The 16,672-nt window shown below is 35.5% G+C and overlaps 1 protein-coding gene across 6 annotated transcripts; it reads right to left on the reverse strand.

Annotated features, from left to right (window-relative positions):
* Nucleotides 1-1,435: 1,435 nt before the first annotated feature.
* Nucleotides 1,436-16,123, reverse strand: LOC131409656 (UDP-glucuronosyltransferase 2B31-like). 6 transcript variants are annotated; one of them, XM_058547200.1, is made up of 7 exons: nucleotides 15,848-16,123; nucleotides 15,400-15,493; nucleotides 13,636-13,784; nucleotides 7,891-8,022; nucleotides 5,818-5,905; nucleotides 5,008-5,227; nucleotides 1,436-1,715 (listed from the first exon to the last, which is right to left on the reverse strand). In XM_058547200.1, exons 1-7 carry the CDS (start codon nucleotides 16,121-16,123, stop codon nucleotides 1,436-1,438), a joined length of 1,239 nt encoding a protein of 412 aa, XP_058403183.1. The 6 variants fall into 6 exon arrangements, with proteins under 6 accessions (XP_058403183.1, XP_058403182.1, XP_058403179.1 ...); XM_058547199.1 differs by lacking the exon at nucleotides 15,400-15,493 and having other exon boundaries at nucleotides 15,652-16,123; XM_058547196.1 differs by having other exon boundaries at nucleotides 15,400-16,123.
* Nucleotides 16,124-16,672: the final 549 nt, after the last annotated feature.

Here is a 16,672-nt window from a genome sequence, read left to right on the forward strand (position 1 = left end):
AGCTTCACATGTCATAGACTAAAGGTCCACCGCATGGAACACATAGAACGCCCCCAAGTTGCACATGCAGCCCATGAAAAAAATATGCAAGATAGTTGCTCCTGTGCAGAGGACTCGTAGAACTTAAGACCCCAAGGCCACATGCTCCCATCCCCATCTTATCCCTACAATACGCTTTGGAAAACATGCCTAGAACTGCATGTAGGCAAGCTAATCTGTAACTGGTAGAAAGAATAACCTGTTAGCAGAAAATTTATGTCCTCCGCCCAAACTTCCTTTCGTCCCAGATAAGGAAGTAACTGAGGTTTTCTCAGATTCCTCAAGAATGTTGCATTCGGCAGATCCACTGCAGAGAGGTGCCCGATGTTCTTCAGTCATCCATCACTTGACATTTCTGAGCCCCCTTCCAACCCAGTCCTGTTTGCCTTATATAAGTCACTTCCAAATCAGTTCCCACTAAAATGGGCTTTTTAGGATGATAGTCCACCATATTCCCACATGCTAGCTTATCGTTTATTAAAGTTCTTTCTCTGCCACCACCTGCTTGGCCTTCTATCGTCTGGTGAGCAGATCCAGCCCTTGCTTGGTATCAAGACGAGAATTCAGGTTTTGTTATTCATTCTCTTGGTATGGGGTATTATAATAATTGATTTTTCAGCTACTAAAGTGACTTGCCTTCCTAGGGTAAATTCCAGTTTTTCTTGGTTTATAATCCCTTGTGTATATTCCTGGATTCAGTTTGCTAGCATTTTGTGGAGGTAAAGAGAATAAGCTAGTAAAACCAAAGTCTTTCTTAAATAGCTCAATTGTATAATAGGAAGTAGGTAGCAGTTGTTATATTTCTAAATTGGTATACATTCCACTTGCGAAGGAGTTAAATTGGATGTAGGCAAAATCTTGCCATGTCTCTAGGTAAGGAGTGATGCTGAGGCTGGATGCACATAAAAGCCAAGCAGCACTAGTGGTCTCCCAAAAGGAAATGGAAGGGTGAGTCACTTTACACAATTCTAACTGTTGAACAGTTTCTTCAGCAAAAGATAAAACTACAAAATCTGCACCAACCTGCGGTTAAATTATTTCCACCAAAATTTATATTGTGACTAGATTACTTAATGTTCTTGTGTCCATGCACAATGTTTGAAACACAGATAAGTTCAATATTTTTTTTTTGGTATAACTTTTTTATTAGAATAATAAATTTCAATATACCCTTATACTTTTATTTTTATTTTATTTTTCCCCTTTTTCTCTTTGGCATTATATATTTCTAACTCATAAACAGGTATAAATCACTTGAAAACAAATTTTGATCTGAGAAGCTAATTATGAAAGATTGTTTTGTCACAAGAGGACAAAACCTCATATCTTCTTCTTGCTGGAATTAACTAGAGGAGTCTCAGCTATGAGGCATAACAGCTTCCGGCTTCCGATACAACTACTCCCTCTTTTCCTTCTTTGCTGTTTTAGCAAACATCTGGAAACACAACACACAAGATTTTGTGATGACAAATATAGCAGTTGCCACACAGGCCAGCAGGAACCCAAGCACATCCAAAGAGTGGTACTGGAACCAAGTGAGGTCATGGGAGGCTGGCCGAAGGTGTTTGGCTCCTTTGTGGCGCATGACAAACTCGATCCAGAAGACTGCTCGATCTAGAGGCTTCACTGGTTGATCATGTTGAATTCTTGATAATTTCATAGCATTCTCTTTATATCTAAAGGAGAAACGCAAAGATAGCAACATTGAAAGGAAGTTAATTTGCCTATGCATATCAATCCCATGAAAGTCTTTTGAAGTGTCATACATATGTTTCAAAATAAGTACCATAGAAGTGCAGAAGAAGTACATTTTTAATTGAGTTTTCATAAATAGTTTGGTTTTTACACTGGAATTTTCTGATGGCAAATATTTTAAAAGTGAAGATGAAGATAAGGTGAGAAAGTTAAATCTTTTCTAGCAGGGGACATGATAGGAGCCATTTGAAGGACTATCAGCCAGAGGATGAATGCAATTTTAAGATGATCTCCTTGAAGTTTTTAAAGAGGAATTCTGTCATCTTGTGTAAAATGTATCCTAACCAGTCCCTGTGCTTCTCTCCTTCTCTTCATAACTCTACTGTCTATTTTCCATACAGTAACCAGAATGATTTTTTTCAAACACATGTCGGATTATGACAGTTTGCTGCTTAAAATTTCCGTCTGGCATCTCATCCCATGCAGAATAAATTCTAAATCATCACTTTGGCCTCCGGACCTACATGCAGAGACCCCTGGCAACCTCCTCTCCAAGCATTTTGTCCCCAGCACACTCTGTTGTAGGCACATTGGCCTCGTAGCTGTTTGTTGAAGCTGCCAAATGTGGCCCCACCTCAGCACCTTTGCACTTCCCATCCCCTCTGTCCCTGTCCTGGAGCGCCATTACCTGTGACACCCCAAGGCTTCATTCTAACCCCTGATGGAGGCTTTGGCTTCAGAGTCACTTCGCAGAGAGGCATTTCCTGACCATACTAGTAGTACTCTTAGGAATTGATTCTATATTTTTATTTTTTTTTCTATTTGATTTCTAGATTTTTAAATACAATACATTTTTTAAAAACTATTTTTTATTTAAGTATAAATATATAAGAAAAATGCACATATCCTAAATGAACAGCTCAAAATCATTCAGGTAGAAAATTGTCATGAAGTGAATATACCAATGTATCTGCTACCTGCATATTGATATAGGATCCCACAAGCTACTAGAAGCTCTCCATTTCCCTGGACCTTTTAGCCACTAATCTCTTCTACAAATTAACTGCTATCATTACTTTTAACATCATAGATTAGTTTTTCTGGTTCATATATTGGAATCATATACTAATACTCATTAATTTTTCCCCTTTCTGTAGCAATTGTTGGTGAACTCCGTTGCTGTAGAGTATGCAATGTAAGAGAATACCACAGATTATCTCTTCATAATGATCAATGGGCATGTGGATTGTTATTAATATTTTGGTCTTTGATACTAATGCTAATGTAAATATTCTTCTAAATGTCTTTTTGTTTACATATTTATACATTTCTCTTGCATAATACCTAGAAGAGAATTCCTGAGAAGACAGTGCATGTATGATTATGATTTCTTTGTTGACTGAATTATTTAGAGATGTATTGCTTAATTTTCCAAATTTAGAGCGTTTTTTTAAATTTTTTTTTGATAATTTCTCACTTAATTCTTGTCTGGTCAGATAATATGCTCATTATAATTTGAAAATTTTCAAATACTAAGTCTTAGTTTTACCCCAGCAAGCATGGTCAATTTCATTCGCTATTCTAGATGCTGTTGAAAAATGTGTTTTCGTCATCATTATACATATATTATGTGTATATATATATATATATATATATACAAATCTTTCATGTACTTATTTATTTTGTCATATTTTTCTGTATTATAGAAAAAGGTCTTTAAAAACATCCTATTATGACCATAGATTTGAGTGTTTCATTTTCTCTCTTTTTCTACTTTTACTTTGTTTATTTAGAGAATTTATTAGTAGGTGTTACAAATTAATAATTTGTATTGTTGTAAAAGACTAACTTATTTATCATTATAAATTATTTATCTTTTATTTTACTAATGTTTCTGGTCTACTGTGTCTGATATTAGTACAGCTACATACATCTTTCTAGGGTTACGGTTGAAATACATATTTTCCTACATATGTATTTACAATCTTCTTATACTCTTCCATTTAAGGGTATCTTATAAATAGCATAGATAGTTTTTAAATCCATTCTGACAGTCTTTGTCTTTAAATGAGTTAGTCTGTTTAGATACTGTAAGTATTGACATCTTTATGTATATTCACACGAAATCATATACAGCAATATTCATAATAGCTAAACATGGAACAATCAAAATATCTATGAACTTATAAATGACTAAATAAAATGTGCTATGTCTTTATCACAGAATAATATTTAGCAATAGAAAAAAAGCCACAACAAGAAGAAAGTCAAAACATCATCCTGTGTGAAAGAAGCCAGTTGCCAAAGACCATATATTGTATGATTCCGTGTATAAAAAATGTCCAGAAGGGCTAATCTATAGAGACAGAAAGTTGATTAATAGTTGCTTGGCCAGGGTGGACCCAGTGGCTTAGCGGTTAAGTGCGTGTGCTCTACTACTGACAGCCTGGGCCCGGATCCCAGGCATGCGCTGACACACCGCTTGTCCAGCATGCTGAGGCGGCATCCCACATACAGCAACTAGTAGGCATACAACTATCTACTGGGGCTTTGGGGAGAAAAAAGGAAAAAAAAAAGGAGGAGGATTGGCCATAGACGTTAGCTCAGGGCCGGTCTTCCTCAGCAAAAAGAGGAGAATTGGCATGGATGTTAGATCAGGGCTGATCTTCCTCCCACACACACACAAAAAAATAGTTGCTTAGCCCGGGATGAATGGGAAGTGACTTCTAAGGCATGTTAGCTTTCTTTTGGTGGTGATAAAAATGTCCTAAATTTATATTATTTTGATCATTTCATAGCTCTGTAAATATACTACAAATATTTGAATTTATAACTTTAAAGTAAATAAATTTTATCTCATTATAAATCTGCTAAAATAATGAGAATAAAATAAATTTTTCACGTAGAAAGATTTATAGATTCAGAGATGTTAGGTACTGACTTGCAAGAATTTATATTTTTCCTAGTTCATCATTATTTTCTGCTCTGGTTCTATTATACTTTTAAAAATGTGTCCTTCTTACAATTATCTATGAAACTTTATATTATTTGAGGAGAAAATTGTTGCACCAGTTGGTTACCCATTAAATCTATGAGGTTAAAATACAGCTTTGAAAAAAAATGTCTGGGTGAAAATAAAAGTGTATTTAAGAATGGTTAAATCATGTCAGTAATTTCATAATTAGCCTCATAAAAATGGAATTAACTCATATTTGCCACTGGCAAAAGAACCTATCTGTAAATAGCATCTACTAAAAAAATTGTGATACTCACGATGGGTCATTAATGACGGTCTTCATTGCATTGGTCAAATCTGTACTTGACATTGTGTGGAAGTCCAGTCTAACAGCTGCTCCCTTGATCTTCATGCGAGCAATATTATCAGGTTGATCCGAAAACAAAGGAATGCCCACCATAGGGATCCCGTGGTAGATGGCTTCATAGACGCCATTGGCTCCACCGTGAGTTATGAAGGCTTTGGTTTTCAGATGACCTAGGATTGGGTGAATTTCAGCAACTTATTAAGTATAAGTCTTAGAATAAAATGAGAGTAAGGCAATATAAGACACTGAAAGAGGCATTGCATTCTAGATAACAGATTACTATACACATGAGACTACATTGAAATGTCTTTCAGAACTCAAAGGAATAAGCACCTAAATCTGCTCTAGATGTAAGTGAAGGCTACATAGAAGATTGATGCATGATGTGAGACTTGAAAAATAAATAAAAGATTGCCATGTGGACAATACTGAAAGACATCATGCTAGATTATAAATGAATGTGTAGGAAAAACAGGGGGAGGGCATACGTTAGAATATATTCTCTTAATGACATAGTGAAGTCACTGAATCTGCCAGTAGCGTTTCAAGGCAGCAGGAAGTTGAGGGTGGTGGTGCAGGAATCAGAGGAAGGAAAAGTTACACTTATCCTTTCCCCCAGGACTGGGAAACAAATATAAGAAAGTTAACTTTTATTTTTCAGATTTCCAATAATAAACGTTCAATAAATTTGTCTCTTCATGAAATATTATCATCCGGTTGGAGTTTCTCTCATTTCAGTGTTTGTTTTCCAGAGTCTTACCAAGAAGGTCATTCTGTGGGATCCACTTATAGAGCCGAGTATTTGGCCCTAAGGTTTCTGGCTTCTTGCCATCAAATCTCCATATCACCTGTTAAAATAAAGAAAATACCTCTTCCCTGAGTCAAACTTAAGATATAGCATGTTAGAATCTAAATAGACTAAGAGGCATCTAGTTAAACCCATTCAGTATGACAGATGAGGAAATGAGGACAAGAGATGCTAAGTAACGAGAACTACTGAAACACTGATGTAATATGAATACTCATATTTCATGTACTTATTTTATATTCAATCAAGTGTGGATGCAATCATGATGTTTCACACTTGGATTAGACAAATGGCATTTTCAGTGACCAATCCAGGTGTGTAAAATATTTTTAGGTAGTCATTATAATTCTAGTGCAAAAAAAATTGCAAATTACTAATGATATAGTAATTTATTTAGCTATTTATTATACTAGCTCTCAGCTTCCAAATTTAACATTAGCCTGCTTATTTCTCTTTGAGTGTTGGGAGAAGCAGCTTCCTTATATGAGCTTGTTCCATAGGTTATTTTATTAGAGTTTTACATCTTTTGATTTACAGAAAGGGAAATGTATGCAATCAGCTATTTGTGAGAACAAAATAATTCTAATTATAAATAATTTATAATTAATTATAAATAATTTCTGCTTGGTATGTTTAGCTTTTGGTAAATTACTAATTATTAATCATTACTTCCATGAAAAGTTTCATGTAGAAATTTTTTTACATGAATCCACAGTGTTATCACTATTGCTAGGTTTGACAATCCTTTAAATGTTGAAAAGAAGAGCCTCTGGGTATTTCATAAATAACAGCAAAGCTGTCAAAAAAAATTGAATATCATGATGATGCTAAATTTTATTCAACTGACTGTTAACCCTTTAGGGATGCACTCAAACATTGACACCATTAATTAATATGGTTTCTTATAGCCAAGCCGTTTCCAAGTCCAGTACAAAAATTAGGTACAGGTTTTGGAATTCCCAGGCAATCCTCATAAGCTAGACTCTAATTTACCAGAGTTAACATCTAATTTCAATGTGAGTCTTAAGGTAACTGTAGTTCTCAGCAAAGTAGCATAAATAATAAGCAGAAAGCTATATAAGTTAGGAGACTAAAAACTAGTCCAAAAATACCCGGAGACTCCAGGTATATTCCATATATTGGAAATAATTTACTACCATATTTTATGGAGAAGGGGCATCTGAAACTTTCCCATGCTAGCCTTGCTTCTAGTTGACTACTTTTCATATTCTCTTCTCCATCTTCAATCAGGAGGAGTTATTTTTCAGATGGATTATAAGCAGAGTCTTTGCAGGGCCACATTTTATAAAACACCTTAAGGGCTGACCCACCTCCACCCTTTCATTCATGTTTTCCTGTTTCAGACTTTAGCAGGGCCTAGACCACAAGAGCAGTTCTTTCTTTCTTTTTTGAGGGTAGGTATTTCTCTCTCTCTAAATCACAGTGGCTGGATAGGTACGTGGATGCAGCTTGGTGAGCCTTGGCCATCCTTTCTCTCTATAGCACCCTGAAAAGCACATTGAACAGACCTATTCTGAAATTGAGGGGAAGTAAAAGAGGCCTGGATTACCTGGAAAGCCTAAACTGCAGGATGCCTTTCAGACTGTTATCTTTTCTTGCTTAATATTATTGTTAAAATTTAACTCCTTTCTGAGAACATTGGTAGCATGTACAGTGCTCTCAGGAATCATGTAAGGGAAAGGAGCAAATGACAGAGCAGAATCTGATGATATCCGTATGTGCCCGCAATATCATTATAATACCAAACTTCATGCTATACCTCTTAAACATGTTTATTTCTGATCTCAATGTTAATGCCAAAGTTATTGTCAATCAAAAACACCCTCTGCACTGTTGGCAACTGCCATATAATATATACTTTGATTTTTATACCGTATCTGAGATAAATTGGACCTATCATAATACAGTGTAGTTTATGTTTCATGAACGAAATTTCTAATCAGACCCTTTTCAAAATTTGAAAGATGCATTAAATAGTGGCCACCATAAAATACTTCATCTAACCTTTTGTGGAATCTGGGCAAGGGCTGATGCAATCACATTGGCTCTTTCTTCTGTCATATTATTGACAATTGACCCCAGAGTAAACACCACAATACCGTTTTCTCCAGAGCTCTGGGCAAACTCCTCCATTTCCTGTGAAGAAATAATTTGTTCCATCACAAAAGAACAGCAGCATAGCAAATACTATTGTGGGGATTGCTACAAATAACTCAGGAGAGAAAAATCATCTATTATCAGGAATTACTAGACTAGTGCCTGTTTATTTTTAATTGTGGTAAAATATACATAACATAAAATTTATCATCTTAACCATTCCTAAGTGTACAATTCAGTAGTATATACATTCTCATTGTTCTACAACCAATCTCCAGAACTTTTCATCTTGCAAATTGAAACTATACCCATTATACAATAATTCCCTGACAACTGCCATTCTACTTTCCCTTTCTATGAATTTGACCAGTGTAGATAAGTTACTCAAGTGAATCATACAGTATTGTTTGTTTCATGAGTGGCCCACTTCACTTAGCATACCATCTTTAAGTTTTAGCCATGCTGTAGCGTGTTTTAGAATTTCCTTCCGTTTTAAGGCTGAGTAATATTTCATTGTGTGTAAATACCACATTTTTTTCAAATTAATTCATCTGGCAATTGACACTTGGATTGCTTCCACATTTGGCTCTTGTGAATAGTGCTGTTATGAAGACGAATATGCATATATGTCATCAGGATCCTAATGTCAATTGTTTTGATTAATACCCAGAAGTGGAATTGCTGGACCTTCTGGTACTTCTATTTTTAATTTTTTGAGGAACTTCCGTTCTGTTTTCCTCAGTGGCTGTTTATAATAGATCTAATCCCTCATTTCCTTTGGAATGATACAATTGATATGAGATTGATTTCCTTTATTTTGTATATTTGTGCAGACGTGCTTGTGTGTGTCTGTGTGCATGAGCAAGAAGCGAAATAGAAACAACGACTGGGTTAATGAAGAAATCAAAGAAGAAATAAAAAAATACCTGGAGACAAATGAAAATGAAAATACGACATGGCAGAATTTATGGGATACAGCAAAAGCGGTTCTAAGAGGGAAGTTTATAGCGATACAGGCCTATCTCAACTAACAAGAAAAATCTCAAATAAACAATCTAACAATGCACCTAAAGGAACTGGAAAAAGAAGAACAAACAAAGCCCAAAATCAGTAGAAGAAGGGAAATAATAAAAATCACGGTAGAAATAAATGAAATAGAGACCAAAAGAACAATAGAAAAAATTAATAAAACCAAGAGCTGTTTCTTTGAACAGATCTACAAAATTGACACGTCTTTAGCTAGACTCACCAAGAAAAAAAGAGAGAAGGCACAAATAAGTAAAATCAGAAATGAAAGAGGAGAGGTTACAACAGACACCTCAGAAATACAAAAGATTATAAGAGAATACTATGAAAAGCTATATGCCAACCAATTCGACAATCTGGAAGAAATGGATAAATTCTTAGAATCATACAACCTTTCAAAACTGGATCAAGAAGAAGTAGAGAATTTGAATAGACCAATCACCAGTAAGGAGATCGAAACAGTAATCACAAACCTCCCCAAAAATAAAAGTCCAGGACTAGACGGCTTCCCTGCTGAATTCCACCAAACATTCAAAGAAGACTTAATACCTAACCTTCTCAAACTCTTCCAAAAAATTGAGGAGGGGGGGAAGCTCCCTAACTCATTCTACGAAGCCGACATTACCCTGATACCAAAACCAGACAAGGACAACACAAAAAAAAAAGAAAATTACAGGCCATTATCACTGATGAACATCGATGGAAAAATCCTCAACAAAATACTAGCAAATCGCATACACAATACGTTAAAAAGATTATACATGATCAAGTGGGATTTATTCCAGGTATGCAGGAATGGTTTAACATTCACAAATCAATCAACGTGATACACCACACTAATAAAATGAAGAATAAAAATCACATGATCATCTCAATAGATGCAGAGAAAGCATTTGACAAGATACAACATCCATTTATGATAAAAACTCTGAATAAAATGGGTATAGAAGGAAAGTACCTCAACATAATTAAGGCCATATATGAGAAACCCACAGCTGATATCATCCTCAATGTTGAAAACTGAAAGCTATCCCTCTAAGAACAGGAACCAGACAAGGATGCCCACTGTCACCACTCCTATTTAACATAGTATTGGAAGTCCTAGCCAGAGCAATCAGGCAAGAGAAAGAAATAAAAGGGATCCAAATTGGAAAGGAAGAAGTGAAACTGTCACTATTTGCAGATGACATGATTTTATATATAGAAAACCCTACAGAATCCACCAGAAAACTTTTAGAAGTAATAAACGAATATGGTAAAGTTGCAGGATACAAAATCAACATACAAAAATCAGTTGCATTTCTGTACACTAACAACGAAGTAACAGAAATAGAAATTAAGAATACCATCCTATTTATAATTGCAACAAAAAGAATAAAATACCTAGGAATAAACTTAACCAAAGCGGTGAAAGATCTGTACACTGAAAACTATAAAACATTTCTGAAAGAAATTGACGAAGACACAAAGAAATGGAAAGATATTCCGCGCTCCTGGATTGGAAGAATTAACATAGTTAAGATGTCCATACTTCCTAAAGCCATCTATAGATTCAATGCAATCCCTATCAAGTTCCAACAACATTTTTCACAGAAATAGAACAAAGAATCCTAAAATTTATATGGAACAACAAAAGACCCCGAATAGCTAAAGGAATCCTGAGAAAAAAGAACAAAGCTGGAGGTATCACACTCCCTGATTTCAAAATACACTACAAAGGTATAGTAACCAAACAGCATGGTACTGGCACAAAAACAGAACCACAGATCAATGGAATAGAATTGAAAGCCCAGAAATAAACCCACACATTTATGGATAGCTAATCTTTGACAAAGGAGCCAAGAACATACAATGGGGAAAAGAAAGTCTCTTCAACAAATGGTGTTGGGAAAACTGGATAGCCATCTGCAAAAAAATGAAAGTAGACCCTTACCTTACACCATGCACAAAAATTAACTCCAAATGGATTAAAGACTTGAATGTAAGACCTGAAAATATGAAACTTCTAGAAGAAAACATAGGCAGTACGCTCTTCGACATCAGTCTTAGCAACATATTTTCAAGCACCATGTCTGTCCGGGCAAGAGAAACAATAGAAAAAATAAACAAATGGGACTACATCAAACTAAAAAGCTTCTGCACAGCAAAGGAAACCATCAACCAAACGAAAAGACAACCTAACAATTGGGAGAAGATATTTGCAAACCATACATCTGATAAGGGCTTCATCTCCAAAATATATGAAGAACTCATGCATCTCAACAACCAAAAAACTAACAACCCAATTAAAAAATGGGCAAAAGACCTGAACAGACATTTCTCCAAAAATATACAGATGGCCAACAGACACATGAAAAGATGTTCAAAATCACTAACTATCAGGGAAATGCAAATCAAAACAACAATGAGATATCACCTCACGCCCGTCAGAATGGCTATAATTAACAAGACAGGAAACAACATGTGTTGGAGAGGATGTGGAGAGAAGGGAACTCTCATACACTGCTGGTGGGATTGCAAACTGGTGCAGCCACTATGGAAAACAGTATGGAGATTCCTCAAAAAATCAAGGATAGAACTACCATATGATCCAGCTATTTCACTGCTGGGTATTTATCCAAAGAACTTGAAAACACCAATTTGTAAAGGTACATGCACCCCTGTGTTCATTGCAGCGTTATTCACAATAGCCAAGACTTGGAAGCAACCTAAGTGCCCGTCAAGGGACGAATGGTTAAAGAAGATGTGGTATATATACACAATGGAATACTACTCAGCCATAAGAAACGATGAAATCCAGCCATTTGTGACAACATGGATGGATATTGAGGGTATAATGCAAAGTGAAATAAGTCAGAGGGAGAAGGTCAAATACCATATGATTTCCTTCATTAAGTAGTAGATAATAACAACAATAAACAAACACATAGGGACAGAGATTGGATTGGTGGTTACCAGAGGGGAAGGGAGGAGGGAGGAGGGTGAAAGAGATAATTCGGTAATGTGTGTGGTGATGGGTTGTAATTAGTATTTTGGTGGTGATCATGATGTAATCTACGCAGATATAGAAGTAAAATGATGTACACCTGAAATTTTTACAATGTTATAAACCAATGTTACTCCAATAAACAAAAAATTAAAAAAAAAAAAGAAGCGAAATAGAGCCAGTACATAGTAGTGCAGAGGAAATACTCTTAGAAAGTATTATACCTAGACTCTGAATTTACACTGTTATTAATTACTAATGTAGATTCTTAGAAGGAGACCACAGAGCAGAATCTTGACTCACCTTTGATTCTTTATCATTGTAACTCTACTAATTCACTTGTGTTTTTTCCGTTCAAATTTTCTGGAGAATTATTTTAGTTTACTCATTAGTATTTTATTTCTCTGGTTATGAGTACTAAGAAATAGTTTGTTATGATTGGGATGACTTTACATCTTTTTTCTCTCAGCTCTATAATAATTTATAATAATTTTCCATATGTCCCAAGCTCCCTGCCAAATCACTCTTTAAATGCTGGAGAATTGTTGTCATTCCTGAGTCTGGTATTACTGTTTGCAGTTTCCATGAAATAGCCCTAAGATTCCTATCTATAATCCAGAAATATACATATATATTATTTGTTGGAGTGACCATATTTCTGGTTGTTTTACGTATGATAACTTTTGCCCTGAATCTTATTATAAAATGGATGTCCTAGCAGAATGTGCTATGTGTAACTGGCTGTGAAGAGTCGTCATCATCACCTGACTGAGTTCCCCAGGGAGCAGCTGCCCCACGCTGGGAGTGGTAGAGCAGGACTTTCTACAGCAGAGATCTGGTCACCTTCATGCCTGGAATTGTTTCAGAATTATTCTGACTTGTTGTCCCATATTCTTGCCAATTTAAAATCAATTTATTACATTCTGTACTGGAATATTTCCTTATTGCTCAGTGTAGACTCTTATCAAAGAAAAAAAAAAAAAGAAAAACAAAATAACAGAGCCAAAAGTTTCCTGGATATCTCCTTGAAACTCCCTACACATCCTTTGTGTTTTCAGGCCTTCTGTTTTAATTTCATTATTTGTTCTTTTCTCTGTGGAAAATAATGATGTAACTCTCTCAATATAAAGAGTATACTTTCTGATCCTAATCCTTGTTGTTCAATGATCCTCGCTGGATGCTCTCTAGTCTTGTGGTACTTCCTTATTATTATACTTTTCACACAGTTTTAATTGCATGCTTATGTTCCATCTTTCTAAGTAGAATGTTAGGTGTTGGGGGTGTTATATTGTGTCTACACCGCCTCTCTGTGTATCCAGCACTTATCTGTGGACTATGCTAGTCACTTTAAGAATATTCTTTAAATGAGTGACTGATAATTTCTTATGTGTTGAATAATGAGGTGTTTATTTAACTGACCCTATTCCCAAAGTCTTCCAAGTATAATGCTTTGTTCTGTAATGACAATGAAATTCAAATTCTTTTAGTGCTACTGGAATACATGAGTTTCTAATTGGCAGGTCACTTTACTCAGCTTCCCATATCACTCTCACTGTAATAAAACATTCTAAATGAAGAACACAGAATCATTTCTATTGGAAATGCAAAGTAAACAAGCCAAACAAACAGGAACAGGTCACCTTAGGCAGGGGTTTGGCAGGTTTGCAGTGATAGCCTCCAATATATTTGAAATGTGGTAACAATGGGCGAGGAAATTCAAAATCCCAATAGTTTCGAATGAGCCACATTTCAGCTTTCCTCATTAACTCAGATAATGTAGTGGGTCTTCCTGAAGGGAAAAAAGCAAAGAAACGTAGAGGAAATGAGAGTATTGTAAAGTGAAAATACCAGGTAATTTTCTGAAGGGAGCTTGGAATGACATTACCAAAGCTGTTTAAAAGTATCTGTGGTTTCATGATACAAATATGTGTGTGTATATATAATATACATTTTATATATGTTATTTATATATAAATGAGAAAGTGTAAGAGACTTGCATCTCTAACATCACATCAGTGCATTCACAATCATAAACAATTTTTAAAACTAAGCCACTAAAGAATTAAATATGCATTTGTTTACTCTGTAAAGCTGCAACAGTAATTGATGCAAATGTAAACGATTTTAACTGCTCAATAAATCAACTCTACCATATCCATGGAAACACCTCTCCCTATAGTACTCAGTCAAGTTTCTACAATTTAGCAAGCTATTCCTTTGATCCTATATTTTCCAGGTAAACTGTAAGTTTTTGGAAAGTATGGCTACTCTTGCATTTGTTTCATCTTAGGAGCATAATAATATTTGCATATTGAATAAATGATGTTGCAAAAACAGCTAGAAATTATTAATAAATATTGGAAATAGATGTGCTCACCCTTAAATTTGGCTCGTTTTATCTTTAATAGAGAGACATTGTTTTTAAAAAATGTAGACTAGTAACTTGTATGTCGACCTCTTGACAATATTTTGGGGCTTTAAAACAGATGATTTGTAAGTCCCTTGTGAAGGAAAACGTGATCATTAGAAACTCAAATTATAGTTTCATGTGTCTGAGAGAGAGCTATTATATCTTTCATTTGTGAAGGAATCTTTCAGGTCATATGGCAAAATCGTTGATTTTTTAAAAGAATCTAAACCAAACAAGGAGAAGCAATTTCCTCAAGGCTCCCTAAACTGTTGTATTGGAAATATGTAACTCATCAATCTATGTGTCTTCTTTGATCAAGATATTTAGTGAAATCCCTAATGACTTTTATTGAAAACGGAAAAAAATGATACTAAAATTGATGTGTAGGCTGAATAGGCAGAGCACAGAGGATTTTTAGGGTAGTGAAACTACGCTGTATCATATTGTAATGGTGGACATATGACAACATAACTCTGTTCAAATTCATAGAATGTACAACACCGAGAGAACCTTAATATAAAATATGGACTTTGGATGATAATGGTGTGTCAATATAGTTTCATCAATTGTAACAAATATAGTTCTCTGGTGGTGGATGTTGATAATAAGGGAAACAAGGTGAGTGGGGTCAGGGTGTATATGGAAAATCTCTACTCAATATTGTTGTGAACCTAAAACTCCTCTATGCAAGAAAGCCTATTACAAACAGACAAATAAACAAGAGTGGATATGCGGTTACTCAACGAACTCTTAGTTCTTTAGTTTTTAGTCTATGATTTCCTGGAGTGTCCTGTACTATGATGGGGCCCAGGGTTCTAACTGACCCTATAGTTTAAGCGTTTCCATAATATTTGTGAGTTTGAGAGATCATTTTGTATTTTTATCTAAACGTTTTACTTATGAAAGACAAATCCCTCTGACTTGACACAAACTCACCTTCCAAGGCGCTAGAAAAGTTAGGATTTCAAGCTACCCACTAAAAAACATGACTTACCTAGTACTTCAGTGTAAAACTGATCCCACCTCTTCTCATTAAATATTTGGAACCAAAAGTCACAATAAAGCACATATATCATATTTTTTACCCTCTCCATGAATGTCATTTGATCACTTAATTCTGACATAACAACAGGTACATAGGATGGAGGGAACGGGAGTCCTCCACTGTACTTTTCAATGTTATGGCCTGGAGTGAAGCGGAGACTGTACACTAAAGGTGTTTTCAGTATCTCAGCCAGGAGCTCACCACAGGGTCCAATGGGGTCTGAGAGAATGAGATCAAACCTTGATTCCTGTAGTTTTGTTATAAGTTTCTTGTTCAAAACTGCATCTTTACAGAGCTTTTGAATATAATCAGAATATTCCCAGAAGAGTTCTTGCACTACCGGAAAATATGTCCACACTATATGTTTTGGCGTATGATATATCCATTTGTCGATCACTTTTCGGATCAAAACCTCAAAATCATGTTTTGATAAAGACGTAGGATAAATCTCAAATTTAATAGCAGATGGTTTGTAGGGATCAACAAGAATGGAAGCTGAAGATGTCAGAACACTCACTTCATGACCTCTCTGGACAAGTTCTTCCAGGATTGTCTTCATACTGATCCAATGGCTATATTCTGTGGGCCACACCAGCACCTTTCCGCTACTTCCAGGGCTAAAGTAACAACCCAGCTGTAGCAGCAGCAGGACTGAAATCCATTTCCTAGACATCTCGGTGAATGCTCTGCTTCTTTTCAAATTGCTGATCCTTTCTACTGCTGCTTATGCTTATACTCAAGGAGAAATCATCAGGAAGTTAAAATATAACTGCCACACCTCAAAGTAAATATATTATATGACCAGTCAGAGCATTTTGTTAGCAAGTGGAATAAACAAAAAGTAGATGACCACATTTATGTACAAATGTGTTTAATGTCTGTTTCAAGATTAATAGTGCTATCATCTCGTAAGAGGTGAAGCCATTGTATGTGTAAGTCATCTGTTATTTGGAAGAGTGTCAAGAACAGTGACAAGTTAGAGGCAACTGTGTCTGCAGTCTTCATGAACTTTAAAGTGTACAATTCAATAGTTCATAGCATAGTCACAGAATTGTGCAACCACCACAACAATCAGTTTAAGAGAATTGTCATCACCTATGAAGAAACTTTACCCTTTAGACGGAACTCCCTGATCTCTGCCTCCCCAAGCCCCATCCAACCATTAATCTAGTTTCTGTCTTTAGATTTGCCTAGTGTGAGCATTTTCTGGAAATGGAATCAT

Source organism: Diceros bicornis, chromosome 8 (assembly GCF_020826845.1).
Source record: "Diceros bicornis minor isolate mBicDic1 chromosome 8, mDicBic1.mat.cur, whole genome shotgun sequence".
Lineage (NCBI taxonomy): Eukaryota > Metazoa > Chordata > Mammalia > Perissodactyla > Rhinocerotidae > Diceros > Diceros bicornis.

What these genes read in the sequence shown, in the direction of transcription:
- LOC131409656 (XM_058547196.1), bottom strand. Translation starts at nt 16,123, where the DNA reads ATGTCTAGGAAATGGATTTCAGTCCTGCTGCTGCTACAGCTGGGTTGT. An exon ending in GTTTTACACTGAAGTACTAG is followed by an intron (nt 13,785 to 15,399) that starts GTAAGTCATGTT and finishes TTTTCCCTTCAG; the next exon opens with GAAGACCCACTACATTATCT. An exon ending in CCCACAGAATGACCTTCTTG is followed by an intron (nt 5,228 to 5,817) that starts GTAAGACTCTGG and finishes ACCCAATCCTAG; the next exon opens with GTCATCTGAAAACCAAAGCC.